At 74.4% G+C, this 15,102-nt stretch overlaps 1 protein-coding gene across 7 annotated transcripts; it reads left to right on the top strand.

The window, feature by feature from the left end:
* Window positions 1-62: 62 nt before the first annotated feature.
* ZBTB7B (zinc finger and BTB domain containing 7B) lies at window positions 63-14,396 on the top strand. Of its 7 annotated transcripts, none has more exons than XM_074853400.1 (3): window positions 63-102; window positions 11,969-12,972; window positions 13,657-14,396. In XM_074853400.1, exons 2-3 carry the CDS (start codon window positions 11,978-11,980, stop codon window positions 14,075-14,077), a joined length of 1,416 nt encoding a protein of 471 aa, XP_074709501.1. In that variant the 5' UTR covers window positions 63-102; window positions 11,969-11,977; the 3' UTR covers window positions 14,078-14,396. The 7 variants fall into 7 exon arrangements, with proteins under 7 accessions (XP_074709501.1, XP_074709498.1, XP_074709499.1 ...); XM_074853397.1 differs by lacking the exon at window positions 63-102 and adding an exon at window positions 1,760-1,826; XM_074853398.1 differs by lacking the exon at window positions 63-102 and adding an exon at window positions 1,850-1,936.
* The last annotated feature ends 706 nt before the right edge of the window (window positions 14,397-15,102 follow it).

Genomic DNA, 15,102 nt, shown 5'->3' with positions numbered 1-15,102 from the left:
TTCCTGCCACGCCGCCGGCCCGGCTGAGACGGGCCTGGCGGCTCCGCGGCCCCCGCCCGGCCCCGCCCGGCCCCGGCCCCGCCGCGTCCCCGCGGGCAGGAGGTGAGTGCGGGACGCGCCGTCGGGGCCGCCCCCCCCCCGGGGGAAGCGGACGGGCGGGCGGGGACCGGGAGAGCAGCCGCGGGCACCGAGGGCTCCGGCACCGGCAAAGCGCAGCGGCTACGGATAGCGGCGGCCCGTGGGGGCGGGCGGGGGCTCCGCGGGGAGCGGCGGGGCCGTGGGAGGCCGGTTTCGGGCCGGTGGGCGGCGGGGCCGGCGGCGGCAGCGGCGCGGAGGGGATTTTCTGCGGATTTCCCCCCCCCCTCACCCCCCCTTCCCCTCCGCCGCCCCCGCCGGAGCCCCGCGCCCGGTGGGTCGGTGCCCGCGGCGTGGCCGGGGGGGTGGGGGTGGGGGGGAGCGGACAAACGGACGGACGGACGGAGGGAGGTGATGCAGGTGCACGGACAGTGTGCGGAGGGGGGGGGGGGAGTGATGGAGGTGCGGCCGTGAGGGGGGGGGGCGAGGCAGGTGGACGGACGGACGGACAGACAGGGAGGAGGGAAGCGGAGTTCGAGGCCCGCGGAAGGAGCGGGCGGGCCGGGCGAGGCGCAGCGGCAGGTGCCCGGTACCGGGACCCGGCGGGCGAGGTTGGGGGGGGCCCGGCGCTGGAGCGGTGCCCCCCGGCGTGGCCCCCCCCGCCCGGCTGACATAACGTCTGCGCGGGGCGGTGTTTGCCTTGGCAGCCCGCGGCGGCGGCGGCGGCGGCGGCGGCTCCTCACACTTTCCGCCGGGCAGCGGCCGGGCTCTGAGTCAGGAGCCGGCGGGGGGGGGCCGGGCGGGGAGTGGGGGGGGCCGGGGTGAGGCGAGGTGAACCCCGGGCCGGGCCGGGCCGCGCCGCCGCTGCCTCCCGGGGGCCGGCGGCGGCCAAACAGGTTGCGCGGGGTCCCCGCCCAGGCACCTGCGGAGGGGCCGCTCCGGGGGGGGCCCCCGCCGCCGCGCCCTGCCCCAGCGCCGCCGGCAGCGGGGGGGCGGGGGGGGCTGCCCCACCGCGCCCCTCGGCACCCCGGCGCCCGGCTCTCCGCCCCCCCCCCCCGCTTCCCCGTTCTCCGTGCCCGGCTCTCCACCCGCCCCCCCCCCCCCCCCGGTTCTCCATCCCCCCCTCGGTGCCCGCTCTCCCGGTTCTCAGTGCCCAGTTCTCCATCTCCCCCCGGTTCTCGGTGCCCGGTTCTCGGTTCTCCACCCCCTCCGTGCCCGGTTCCCCCGCCCCCCCCCCCCCCCCCCCCCCCGTGCCCGCGGGGCGGAGCGGGGCGGGCTGGCCTCGGGGCTCGGCGGCCGCAGCGGGCGGGGCGCGTTCGGCGCCTGGCACCGGGCGAGGCGCCGGCGGGGCCGTACCGGGCTGCTGCCCCCGCCCCCCCCCCCCCCCGCCGACCCCAGTCCCGGGGGGGTCGGTCCCTGCGCGGCCCCGTTAATCGCCGCCGTCCCGCGCCTCTGACTCAGCTCTTCCCTACCCCCCACCGCACCCCGGTCCCGGGGGGGGGCCCCGCATGGCCCCCGCCCTCCCGTGGGGGGGGTGTGGCGGGGCTGATGGGCGGCCCCCCCCGCCAATAGGAGGCCGGACCGCCGGCGCGCTGCCCAATGAGCGGGGCGGGGGCGGGCGCTTCCTGGAGCCCCGGCGGCGGCGGCGGTGGGGGGGTGGGGGGGGGCGGGCGGGGCGCGGCGGCGGCAGGTGAAGGCGGAGGCGGGGCCGCGGCCCCGGGACCGGCCCGTAGCTCGGGCGGGGCGCGCAGGTGAGCGGCGGCGGGTGGGAGCGGACGGACCCACCGACGGGGTCTGCGCGGAGGTACCGACCGACCGGTAGCGGTACCGGTGCGGCGACCGCTTTTGCAGCCCGGTTGCGGTGAGTCGCGTGGATCCGGGATGTTACCGGCTACCGACGGGCACGGTCGGGGCGCGGAGCACCGCCCGCTCCCGGCGCACGGTCCAGGTGCCCGCCCGCCGCTGCTCCGCGCTGGAGCCGGCGGACACGTCGCCCGTGGGGTGGGGGGCGGTCACGCGTGGGCTGTTCCCGGTCCCTCCGCACGGGGCTGCGGGAAACCGGAGATACCGGCAGGTCGCCGCCGCCACCTCCCGGGGGCGGCCGCCAAACCTCCGGCCGGGGTCCGGTTGTGGTGCTGCCACCCAGCCCGGGGTCCCCCGTGGGCTCACACCACGGGTGACGGGGGTGCTCCTGCCGTCCCACCGCCCTTCCCGCCCCGGGGAGCCGCTCGGCCGCGTCCCCGGCTGTGCGGGACGGCACCGTCACGGCGGGGAGGCAGCTCGGGACCCCCCCAGCTGCGCCGGTGCCGGTAGAGGCGGGAGCCGGAGGGTGGGTGTCCCCGTGTTGCCCGTGACCTGCCGGGCCTGGCACGCTGGCAGCGGCGGTGGGTGCCTCGTCGCTGGCCACCAGCGAGGGGCCGCACGGGCGCCCACCGGGCCCGGCGGCTCGGTAGCACCCGCCAAGCACCGGTGGACTCTGCCCCACGCGCACCCAGCCCTGCTGTACCTGTTCCCCCCTGGCCGGCTGCCCCCAGCCGGCTGTTTGCCCGGGGCGGGGTGCGGTATTTACCCTCCCGCCGCGGCCCACGCCGGAGGAGAGCCACCGTCTTGGGCCGCGGCCGCCCTTGACCCCGGGCTGCTTTCACCGGGTGAGGGGACGCGGTGCCGGGTTCGGCGTGGGGTGAGGCTCGCTGTGCCTCGGTTTCCCCCGCCGCAGCCAAGCTGGGAGCAGGTTGGGGTCCCCCCCCAGCGCTGGCAGAGGCACGCGGCAGCTGCCGGTGACTCGAGGCCGCGGTGGTGATGCCGGGTGCTGGGAGTGGAGGGAGGGGCTGGGCTCAGGAACTTGAGTGCGTGGAGAAGGGGAAGCTGTGGGGTAGGGGAGGGTGTGAGGCTGGGGGCTGGCTGGGGCTGGGGGTGCCCTTGCTGGGGACTGGGGTGCAGAGTGGGTGAAGCCCCTGGGCATGGGGAGGTGACCGGCGGGTGGGGGGGATGGTGGTGTTGTGTCCTGGGGACTCTCTGAGACCCCCCGCCCGGGCACAGGCTGGCCCAGGCCCCCCCTCGCCGGCAGCGCCGCGGTGCTGAGGCCGTGGCAGCGCAGCTCTGCCAGCTGGTGCCGAGCACCCTCGGTGCACACGTGGCACGAGCGCGACGGGCCTGAGCGCGGCGGGGGCGGGCAGTGGGCGCAGCGGGGGGTGCGGGGCCAGCGCAGCCCCCGCTGCGCCCCGGCCCTCGAGGGGTGGCTGCTGCCCCGTGCGCGGAGCAGGAACTTCTCCTTCGGGGCGGGCGGCGCATGATGAAACCACGGAGAAATCTCTCCTGGCAGCGCGCGGGCTGCTGGCGGGAGCCCCCGGGAGCCTGCGCTCCCCCTGCGCTGCCGCCACTGCCTTTCCATGGTAACCCCACCGCGGGAGCCGGCGGGGTGCTGGCGGGAGAGGCCGCCCTGTCTGGGGGGTTGGCGCCCGCCTGGCTCCCCGCGGCAGTGCTGGCGTCCCCGACATGCCCCGGGAGCTGCGTGTCCACACCCCAGTGAGCCCCGGGGCGTCTGGAGGACCCGGCGAGGGGCTGGGCTGAGACCCGTCAAACTCGCTTCGTGCCAGGGAGGTGACGCTTGGGTGGCCGTGCAGGCGGTGGGGGAGGCGGCCGTGGCCGGTGACCTTCAGCGCAGCCGGTGCCCAGCCACGCTCTGTGTCCGGGGATGGGTGGCCAGTTCACGTGCACACCGGTGCGGCGGGAGCTGTGGGGCCCGGGGCAGCCCGTGGCTGCGGAGCCGGTGGTGTGACTCGGCGGGACCGTGGGCGGGCGGGGGGACCGAGCCATGGCGAGGGAAAATGAAAGCAGGTGATGCGGAAGGAGAAGTAGGTCAGGCGAGCGCTGGCCTCTCCCGGCAGCCTCGGCTGCGCTGCGTGCTCCGCTCTGCCCCGGCTGTCCCCGCCGTGTCTCCGGGCCCCATGGGCAGCGGCTGGAGGGGGCGGTGAGTACGGGGGTCCTGCTGCCGGGTGCTGGGTCCCGGGCAAGGTGGGTGCCAGACGCTGCCTGCCCTGGACACCAGCGGGCTGGGGAGCGCGGCCAGGCTAGCAGGCACGCGGCGGGCACGGCGGCACCCCAGTAATTTTGCTTCGGTTCAACCTCCCGCGGGTATCCTCGGGGCCACGGGGCTGGGGGCCGCGGTGAGGACAGGCAGGAGGATACTCCGCTTTTGTCCCACTGCGGGGCCGAGGAGGGGAGGGGAAGGGGATTCCCGTCCTGCTCAGGCTGTGCCGAGCCAGCCGGTGCGGTGGGGACATCCCGGCGGGGCTCGGGGCTGGGGACAGCTCGGGGACGGCCCCGTGTGCCACTGCCGGGCTCCACGGCCGGCTGCCCCCGGCTCGGCTGCGGGGCTGGGGCTGTCGCCCTCCCCACGGTGTGGGGCCGGCCGGGGTCTCGCTCACAGCGCCTGTGGGGATCGGGGAGGCTGCGGCGGGCATGGCCCTGGTGGCAGCCCTACGTGGGCTCGGGGGGGATTAGAACCGCTTGCCCCCCCCCTTCCCTCCCCCGGGATCAGCCGTGGGCAGCAGGGAGCTGGCAGCAGGCAGCTGCCGTGGGGGCGGAAGCCGGGCTATTTCGGGGGGTGTGGAGGGGGGGCCGTGGGCTGACACTGTCCTTGCCGGGTGACCCCAATGGGACCAACGCTGCCCCGGTGCCAGGATGGAGCATTGGGGCCTGTCCTGCACTGGCTGGTGGTGCTCAGCCCCCGGGGTGCCGTGAGGACACGGACCCCACGTCAGGGAAGAGATGCCACCAGCCTGGGGGGCTCCCCGGGGCCGTGTGGCGCGGCAGGACCTGGGGGGTCTGGCTGTCCTCCAAGGGGCTCCCGTGACTGTGCTGCAGGGCGAGCGGCCCCGAAACCAGCTTGCCCTGGGGCTGGCAAGTGGGACCAGCCGCGGGCAAGCCTGCCTGTCCCAGGCCGAGGGCTGGCAGAGCCTCATCCTGCTGCCACCAGCACCCCTGTGCCCAGCCCCAGGCTGTCAGGGTGCCCACGGGCAACCGAGTCTTGCTCCATCCCAGCAGGGTCCTGGCCAGGCTGGGCCGTGCAAGCCGGGGTGTAGCGGGATGCCCGGCTCTGCCGTGCCCCTCGGCACTGGCGGGGGGTGGCCTGGGCACCAGCTGGGCTCGGAGACCCCTCTTGACCCCTGGGCTCGGAGCCCCCACCTTGTCCCCCCGGCTGCTGCGGGACTCGCGGGTGGGTTTCACCCCATGCCGAGGTGATCAAACGTGGGGTTTGCTGTTGACCATTTCCTTCCTGTTCCCCCCCCTCCCCGAGCTCCATTTCAGCAACCCCTTCCTTCCTTCCTACCTTCCTTCCCTCTGCCTGCTCCTGCCTGCACGTGGCCCCACTCCTCGGGCTGCGCTGGCAGGGAGCAGCTGGGGACAGCCCGTGTCCGGCCTCGCGTGGCCACTCCCCGGCACCGGGGATGGCGACACTTGCAGTGGGGAGCCCAGGGGTGACCCACAGAGGCCACGCACCCTTGGCCACATCTGTCCTGGCCACCCATGGGTGAGGAGGTGGCCGTGGGTCCCCCTGTCCTGGCAGGTCGGGGGGTCCCCCGTGTCAGGAGGTGGGGATGCCCGTGGCTGGGGTGCCTGTCCTGCCGTCGGGAGAGGGGCCGTTGTCACGCGGGAGCTGGGATGCTGCCGGAGCCCGTCCCAGCTGCGTGCGGGATGGGGCCGTGTCCCATCACTGGTGACACTGGTCAGGATGCCACTGGCCAAGGCAAGGGCGGGGCATGGAGGAGGATGGATGAAGGTCAGCCCATCCTGCCCAAAGACCAGCACCTCCACTGCTTTGGTCCCCCCGTCTGGGTGGGCACCCTCAGTGCCCCCTGTCCGGGGCGAGCAGCAGTTTGCGGTCGGCGCGTGGGTGGTTGCGACACCCCCAGGGTGGGGGGGACATGGTGACTCACCCCAGTGGGGCCTGGCCACCAGCGGGAACCCTGAGTCAGGGCTGCGTGCCCATGCCGTGCCCCTCCCTGCCCGCCTCGCCCACCTTATCTCCCGCCCTTAGCACCTGGCACACCTGGGCCAGGGGGGGCTGGCGCCGTTCCCCTCCTTTATGGGGAGCAAAGGGCAGGCAGAGGGTTGGCAGGCAGGTGCCGTGTCCCTCCCTCCCTCCCTCCCAGGGATGCTGGCCTGGGGCCGTGCCCCCCGCCGGGGTGGCTGGCCAGCCGGGAGCATCGTGGCAGCGTGGTGGGCAAGGCTGCCTGCACCGCCGCTGCCTGCACTCCGGGCATTGGGCTGACCCGCGGCGGCACGGCCGGCCCCTGCCCAGTACACGGTCCCCGGTGATGGGGGAGGTGGGATGCCACGCCAGGGACCACTGGCCCTCATGGGCGAGGTGCCGGGGCGGCTGCTGCCCCTCTGCCCGCCTGCCGTCCCCGCTGCCCGCCCGTGTGGTCGGGCTCTTGCACAACCTGGCTCTTTCCGCGAACGTTGCTGAGGCCAGAGGCCCCCTCCCTGCCCGGCTGCGCGGCCGCGCTGGCACAGGGCTCTTCCCCTTTCTGCCCGGCCTCAATGCTGCTGGCAGCACCGGCACGGCTGCCCGGAGCCTGGCCAGGGCCGTGCCAGGGCCCCCCCAAAGCCGAGGGGGGGGCCCAGCCCTGCCGCAGCGCCCTGGCACGGCCCTGGCCAGGCTGGTGTGGGCGGCCGGGGCGGATGCTGGGTGCCGGCGGTGGGGTGTGGGGAGCGCTCCCCGGGCTGCTAATTGCTGTTTAGCTGGGGACGCAGAGGGTGTAATTACAGGGGGGATTGCGTGAACCTGCAGCTGGCCCCAGGGGGCTGCAGGGGCACGGCGGCGGGGGGGCCATGGCCTGTGGTTGCCCCTACGCAGGGAGCGGAGGGGACCAGGCAACATGGTCCATCCAGAGCCATCCCCGAGCCCCCTCCCCAAGTCACAGCGTCCCGCATCCCCCATGGGACCTCGGGGACCCGCTTTGGGGGCAGAGCGGGACGTGTATTTGCAGGGTTGGGGGGCGGCTCTGGGGCTGGCCAGGCAGGCCACGGCACGCCACACCGAGCCCAGCCCTGCGGTGGCAGCCCCGCTCCCGCCGAGCGCAGGCGCCCTCCCGGCTCGGCTGGGCCCAGCCGCGGCCAGCGGCGAGCACCCAGCGCCCTGCCTTGGGGCGGCGGGAGGGCGAGGGCCCGTCCGACGCCTCGGTACGGAGGGCCGGGGCAGGCGGCAGGCAGGCGATGCCGGCAGCGGCGAGGGGATGCCCACGGCACGGGGCGCCCGTCCTACCGGCGCTGGGAATTTCCTCCCGCGGGAGGGGGGCCAGGGGATGCCCCCCGCCCGGTTCCGGGTTGGCGCCCCGCGGCATGGTGCCGGCCACGAAGGGTTAATGCCGTGTGTGTTCTGGGAAGCGGGGCTGGGAGGTGCGTGACCCGGGGTGTGGGCGTCGACTCCTTTTGAGGTGGGATCCTGCGCTCAAGTGCAGCGGGGAGCGGGGCCAAGTTCACACAGCACCCTGCCTTCCCCTCCCTGCCGCTCGCGGGCCGCCGACCCGGCCGCGGCGCAGCGCCGAGCCACCCCGGGACACGCACCAGGTGAGCCGCGCGCCCACCCCGCTGACACCAGCCCTCATGGCAGAGAAGGTGCCGGGGCGGTGGGGACTTGGTGTGGTACAGCCGGGCACGGGGAGGGCCGGGCACGGCTGCTCCGGCACCAACCGGAGGCTGCCGGGATGCTGGTGTCACCCGAGCCGGGTGTCGCCCTCGCTGCCGGTGGGGTGAGATGGGATGGGAAGGGACGGGCGGTGAGGTCCGGGTCACTGTGGCCTGGCAGAGCCGGGCCTGCGCCCTGCGGCGGCAGTGCCAGGCAGCCGGACGCGCCTCTGCCTGGCCCAGGCGGCGGGGAAGGTTTTGGCAGCAGAAGGGGGGCTGCGATGCCAGCACGGGGCTGGCGGCGGGCAGGGGGCTGGCGCGGGGGCTCGACTGGGGCCGGCATCTGCTTGGCCCTGCTGCAGGTGCCGGGGTTGGCGCTGAGGACGCCGCCGGTCCCGCAGCCGCCTGCTCCGCCGTGGCGGGGCTGCCTGTGCCCAGCCTCCAGCCTGGCTACTGTGCCGGGCTGGCACCGGGCCCCAGGAGCTGCACCGGGCGCGGAGGCAGAGCTGAGCCGCCACACTCCGACCCCCTTCCTCGGCGCCGATGTCCGCGGCACACGGCCGTGCCCGCGAGGCACTCGAGGTGCTGGGCACTGGGAGCTTTCTGGGTGGCACCACCGCGGGCACGAGGAGCTGGGTGGCAGCGGGGGGTCGGGGTGGGTGCCGTGGGGCTCGCTCCCTGGCGCCGTGGGGTGGGGGGGCTCTGTTTATCACCTTCCCTCTTCAAACCATTTCCTTTCGTCTCTGCTCGCTGTTTTTCTTCTTTCAAAGAGCGGGATCGCTTCCCCCAGCTGCACCCCCCCTCCAGCACGGGGACCCCTGGCACACCTCTGGCACGTGCCCACTTCAGGGCTAGTGGCCCCCAAGCCCACCATCTTCCCCGCGGGGTGGGCAGAGGGGCTGAGCGGCCCCGTGGCCCACAGCCACGTCACCCCCCCCCACCGCAGCGGCCGGTGCTGGGGCCACCACAGGCTTTGGGCAGGGTGATGGAGTGTGGGGGGGATGCACAGCCCGGACCCCTGGGTCCCCTTCCCGGCTCCCGAAGGACGAGGGCCCCCGGCGGGGCGAGGGGCCGGGGGCCAGGTCGCTGGCTGGTGCCGCGCTCCCCTTCCTGGGTGACTCATTCTCCCCAGTGCGGCTGTGAAGTCCCTCGACAGCGTTTGTGACTCTTGTGATCGAAAGCAGCAACACTCGGCAGCAGCCTGGGGCGGGGGCTGTGCTCCCCGGGGGACCCCAGCCCCCCCTTCCCTAGGGGGGAGCAGGTGGGGGGACCCCCCAGGCACCCCCAAATGTCCCTCTGTCCCCAAGCCGGGGCCCGGCACAGGCTGGCACTGTGCAGGGTGCCATCCTGGCTCGGCGACACGGGACACAGCCAGTCCCCGTGCAGGGTGGGTGCTGCAGGGCCGGACCCCCACCCTCTGTGTGCAGCTGTGCTGGGGCGCCCAGACCCCCCCCCAGGGCGGGGTGGGAGGGGGCTGGCAGGTGAATGGGGCCTGGCCACGGTTGCGCCAGGCGGCCCGGGCCGGCGGCGGGATGTCAGGGTGACCTGGGCAGGCATTGTTCCCGCTGCCGCCCGCCCCGGCGTGGGAGCCAGCTCAGCGTGGGGAGCGACCCCCCCCCCCCCCTTTCCCCAGCTCCGTGCGGCTGCTGCAGCCGAAACGGGGCCCGGCCGCAGGCGTTGACGTAACCGAGAAAGCCCTGGTGCGGCGGGAGTGGGGGCATCGCCGCTGGCCCCCTTCCCGGCCCGTGGCCCCCTGCACCATCGTCACCGGTGCCAGCCAGGGAACGCCGGGGGGCTGGGGGTGGCTCTGACACCCTCACACCTCGTCCCCCCCCCATTTCCTTATCACGGCTGCAATCTCTTCGACGGCAGCACCCGCTCAGCATGTGACTTCGCTCCAGCGGGGAGGATGCGCGGGGGGGGGTGGGGGTGTCGGGGAAGAAGCCGTAACAGGCGGTTTGGTGCGATGGAAAATCCCCCTCCTGCCGCCGCCTCGCCCCCGCCCTGCCCCGGCCCCACGGGCTCGTCCGCAGGCATCCGGGCCCGCGGCCGCTCACGGGGGTCCCGGCTCCCTCGTGGGGCTGGGCCAGGCCTCCGTGGCATCAGCAGCACCGAGGCCGCTCCCACCCGTACCACGACACGGTGTGGCCGGCGGCCGTGCCCGTTCCTCTCGGAGCTCCCCACCACCCGCCAGGGTACGGCTGGGGGGGCCTCGGCCGCTGCACTGGGCCTGGGCACCCCCCATGCGGGAGCCCCGATACACGGGCACGTGCCGGTGGGTGCCAGCCCCAGCCCTGCAAGCAGGAAGAGCCCTGCGAGCACCCAGTGCCTGGGTGTCTCATGGGGCTGGGGGTGCTGTGGGCACCAGGGGACAGGGAGGGTCTGTCCTGCTGCCGTCGGGGTTTGGCTGGGCGAGGCAGCGATGGAGGATACAGGTGCCACCCAGGCTGGGGGTCCGCAGGGCTCCGGGCTGCCCTGGGTGGGTGCCACATCCCCATCATCCCCCTCCAGCCGCCCAGGCCGCGGCGCGGGGCGCTCGCCTCCCCTAATCCTGCCCCCGCTGCTAATCCGGCCTAATCCCACCGGGGGCTGTCGCTGCCTGTTGGCTCCCAGGGCCATGATGGTTTAATCACCCCTAATCCGCTCGCCCCCGCCTGGGTGGGCAGCGGGGACCCCGGCCGGCGGCGCGACGGGCTCCTGGCAAGACGGGGGGTGGCGGAGCAGGGAGGGGGGGGTTGGCCATGGGCGCTTGGCGCCGGCGCCGGCATCCCGGGCGGTCGGCACTGCCCGGCTCCCAGTTTCAGGGGCGGCTGCCGCCTGCCATGCCGGTCGGGCCTGCTCGGCAGCGGCTGGGGCGGCTCCGCAGCCGGTTGCTCCGGGGCCGTTCCCAGCTCCTGCCGAGGCAGCCCCAGCTGGCGGCCGCCCAAGCGCAGGGAGCGGCCGGCGCGGGGATGGGCCCCTGTGCCGGGGGCCGCCGGCCGCGCCGCCCCTCCACGGGCAAGAGGGGGCACGTCCCCCGCGCCCGCCGACGGCACAGCGTGGCTTGGCACGGGCCGGCACGGCGTGGCCGGGGTTCAGTTCGGATGGGCCTGGTGTGGCTCAGCGATGGCCGGTGCCGCGTGCCACCCTCCGCCGTGGCTTGGCGAGACTCGGTGTGGCACAGCGCTGGCAGCACCGAGAGCCTGGATGTGGCGGTGCTGCGTGCCCACCTCTGCCTTCCCCAGGGTGGTGGCAACCGGAGGGACCTCCCGCCCCGGGGTCACCCAGCAGCCCCGGGGTCACCCAGCAGCACCGGGCGAGCGTTACCCATGGCCAGGCACGGGGTCATGGGCTGGGCTGCTGCATCAGAGCTGCCGCTGCTGCCTGTACCCTGCCTGTGGGGCCGGAGGGCAGTGGGTTTCCTCTTCCCACAGGCTCCATCGCCTGCCCATGCCGGCTCCAGGGGACGCACGGGTCCGTGGTGCAGCACCATGAGGACCCTGGGTGCCAGGGCCAGGTTTAGGGCTGAGGCCAAGCCCTGCCAGCCGCAGCGTGGGAAAGGCCCGGCTCACTCAGGCAGGGCTTGGCTGGGCGAGGAGCGGCCCCAGGCTGGGGCAAAGGGAGAGGGAGGGGGCCGGGCCCCCACCGGGAGCGGGGGCAGGAACCGGCGGCGCGGGTGCTGATCCTAATCTGCGGTGGCAGGAAGCGTGGCCCCCGTTCCCAGCCCGGCTGGGCTCTGCGGGGCGGCCCCCGGCCCTCGGGGCCCTCTTCCCGGCACTCGCCCGCCCACCCGTGCCCGCCGCCGGCGAGGCCCGTGTGTTCCCAGGATGGGGCTGCTGGGAGCCAGCGGCTGCGCCCCGGCCGTGCCGGGAGGCCGGGGGGCCGGGGGGTGGGTGGGCTGGCGCAGGAAGCGCCGCGCCTCGGCACCGCTCAAAGGCACCACGCCGAGATTTCCCCCTTTGCTGTGGTGGCGCGGGGGGCGGCGCGGGCGGCGGGGTGCTGGCAGCGGAGGAAGCGCGGGGGGCTGCGGCGAGGGGCCTGCCGCCCGCCAACCTCGGCGTTGAGGAGGGAAGGGGGTAGGTTGAGGGCAGCCCCCGGGCCCCCAGCTGGCCCCGGTTCGGTGTCCCACCGAAACCCCGGTCTCTGGTGCCACCGCCACCGAGCCCCGTGCGACGGAGGTTTCCTCGCAGCCCGGTTTCGCGGCAGAGCTGATGCTTCAGCCGCAGCGTTTCCTTTCGGCTGGTTCCCGTGCCAGTCGGCGAGCGTCCCGTCCTTCCCGCAGGTGAGGACGATGGCCAGCCCGGAGGACGACCTCATCGGCATCCCCTTCCCCGAGCACAGCAGCGAGCTGCTGAGCTGCCTGAACGAGCAGCGGCAGCTCGGGCTGCTCTGCGACGTCACCATCAAGACGCAGGGGCTGGAGTACCGCACCCACCGCGCCGTCCTGGCCGCTTCCAGCCGCTACTTCAAGAAGCTTTTTGCCGGGCCGGGGCCGGGGCAGGAGGTCTGTGAGCTGGACTTTGTGGGGCCGGAGGCCTTGGGCGCGTTGCTGGAGTTCGCCTACACGGCCACGCTCACCATCAGCAGCGCCAACATGGGCGAGGTGCTGCGAGCCGCCCGGCTGCTGGAGATCCCCTGCGTGATCGCCGCCTGCGTGGAGATCCTGCAAGGCAGCGGCATGGAAGCCCCCGGCCCCGACGACGGCGACTGCGAACGCGCCCGCCGCTACCTGGAAGCTTTCGCCGCCATCCCCGAGGGCGAGGCGCCCGCCCCGCCGCCCCCCCGCCCCGCCGCTCGCCGCAGCAAGAAGACCCGCAAGTTCCTGCAAGCCCGTGGCGCCCGGCTCAACAACCACGCCGAGGAGCCGCCTGCCGAGGCCGAGGGCTGCGGCAGCCCCCCGCCGCCTCCCCGGCCGCCCTCACCCCCCCTACCCGAGGGGCTGCCCCTGCCCTACGAGAGCTTCGAGCTGCCCGAGGAGGAGGAGCTGCCCCCGCACCCCTTCCCCTTCCCCTACCAGCCCCCCCTGTCCCCCGAGGAGGCCGCCTCCGACGAGGACGCCATTGACCCCGACCTGATGGCGTACCTGAGCTCGCTGCACCACGAGTCGCTGGCGCCCGGGCTGGATACGCCCGACAAGCTGGTGCGCAAGCGCCGCTCGCAGATGCCCCAGGAGTGCCCCGTTTGCCACAAGGTCATCCACGGGGCCGGCAAGCTGCCCCGCCACATGCGCACGCACACGGGCGAGAAGCCCTTCGCCTGCCAGGTCTGCGGGGTCCGTTTCACACGGTGAGTGCTGCCGGACGGGCCCTCCCTGCCTGACGGGTACCCGATGGCAGCCCCGTGGCACGTCAGCCAGCCCCGCCGGCGCCTGGGCACATCCCTGGTGCGGTGCTGTGCAGGTCCGTGGGGTCTCTGCACCCCCGAGTGCTGCCGGATGGGCCCTCCCTGCTTGACAGGTACCCGACGGCAGCCCTGTGGCACCTCTGCCACCCCTGCTGGTGCCTGGGCACATCCCTGGCACAGTGCAGGTCCGTGGGGTCTCTGCACCCCCTGAGTGCTGCCGGATGGGCCCTCCCTGCCTAATGGGTACCCGATGGCAGCCCTGTGGCTCCTCTGCCAGCCCTGCCGGTGCCTGGGCACGTCCCTGGCGTGGTGCCGTGCAGGTCCGTGGGGTCTCCGCACCCCCCGAGTGCTGCCAGACTCAGGGTACCGGGCAGCGTCCCCCACCACACCTCCCCTGCCAACACCGGCTGCGTCCCTGGTGCGGTACAACCCATCTCCCCCCACCACCGGTGCCGCAGCGGCCCCCACACACCCCCCCACGACCCCACCAGAGCACCCAGACCCCCCACACCCTGCGAAGCATCCCTAACCGCGGGGCTGCCGATCCCACCCCGCTGCCGGGTGCCGGCCGCCCCGTGGTGACGCCTGCCCGCGCGTGTGTGTGTGTGTGTGTGTCCCCAATTTTAGGAACGACAAGCTGAAGATCCACATGCGCAAGCACACGGGCGAGCGGCCTTACTCCTGCCAGCACTGCAGCGCCCGCTTCCTGCACAGCTACGACCTGAAGAACCACATGCACCTGCACACGGGCGCGCGGCCCTACGAGTGCTACCTCTGCCACAAGGCCTTCGCCAAGGACGACCACCTCCAGCGGCACCTCAAGGGCCAGAACTGCCTGGAAGTGCGGACCCGCCGCCGCCGCCGCGACGAGCCCCCCCCACCACCCGCCGGCCCCCCAGGCCTCGACCTCTCCAACGGGCGGTTGGAGGGGCTGCGCCTTTCCATCACCCGTTACTGGGGGCCGGGACAGCCCGAGGAGGAGGAAGAAGAGCCGGAGGGCGAGGAAGGGCCACAACCGGATGACGCGGTGCCGGTGGAGACGGCGTAGGGGCCGCTGCGACGGCGGGCGCCGTGCTGGGCCGTGCCGAGCCGTGCCGTGCCCGCCGGGGTTTCTGTTCCCGTTTTTCCCGTCACGGTTCGTTCCCAGTTATGCAAAGGGGGAAATTCCCCCCTGGCCGATTTGCACAATGGGGTGGGGGGGGTGGGGGGGGAGGAGGTGTCCCCAATGCCCCCCACCGTGCCCGGGCGGTGGAGCCCCGGCGGGAGCTGGGTAGGAAATGGGATTGGGGTGTGTGTTCCCCCCCATAACCCCCCCTCCCCGTGGATGCCCCCCCACACACAGCGGGGCTGGGACTGGGCGGGGGCACCCACAGACTGAGCCCCCCCCCCCCCCCCCCCGCCAACCGGTTGGCGGGGGGCGGGGGGGGGGGGGGCCACCGCCCCACATTGTACATAGCTTGTGTCCTCCCCCCCCCCCCTCCCCGTCCCGAGCAGCCCCTCCCCGGCGAGCCCCCCTCGCCCCTGCACTCCCGGCTGCTTTCTCTTGGTTGCACTATTCGGGTGAGCCCAACCGGGTGCGGGGCAGCCCCGGCCCCCACCCGACCCCCCCCCCCCGCCCTCCACCCTCTCCAACCCACCCCGGCCCTGTGGGACCCCCCCTCCCCGGGGTGGCCGGGCCCCAGCGGTCACCCCTCTGCCCTTTGCACATGCCCCCCCCCAGGGCGCAGCCCCCCCCGGGGGAGCAGGGGACCGGCACTATTTGCCTAAAATAAGAGTTTATCTATATTTAAAAAGATGATGTAATATATTCCCCCCCCCCGGCCCCTCCGCTGCTGCCCGCCAGCGCTGCCCGGCCCCTGCGCGTCTGTCCCTTGCCACGGGGTGCCGGGAGGGGTGATGGGGACGAGGGGCTCGGCTCCCGTCATGGCTTTAAAGTGCCTTATGGTGAACTTGAAATTTTCGGCTACTTGAACCTCTCTGGTGTCAGGAACCAAACGAATAATCGGCGGGCGGCCGCCCCCCGCCCCGCCGGGTCGCCTCTGTCTGTCTGTCTGTCTGTTTGTGTTTGTTTTT

The sequence above is a fragment of the Strix uralensis genome, chromosome 32, assembly GCF_047716275.1.
Source record: "Strix uralensis isolate ZFMK-TIS-50842 chromosome 32, bStrUra1, whole genome shotgun sequence".
Taxonomy (NCBI): domain Eukaryota; kingdom Metazoa; phylum Chordata; class Aves; order Strigiformes; family Strigidae; genus Strix; species Strix uralensis.
This window is presented reverse-complemented; position numbering and strand designations above follow the sequence as displayed.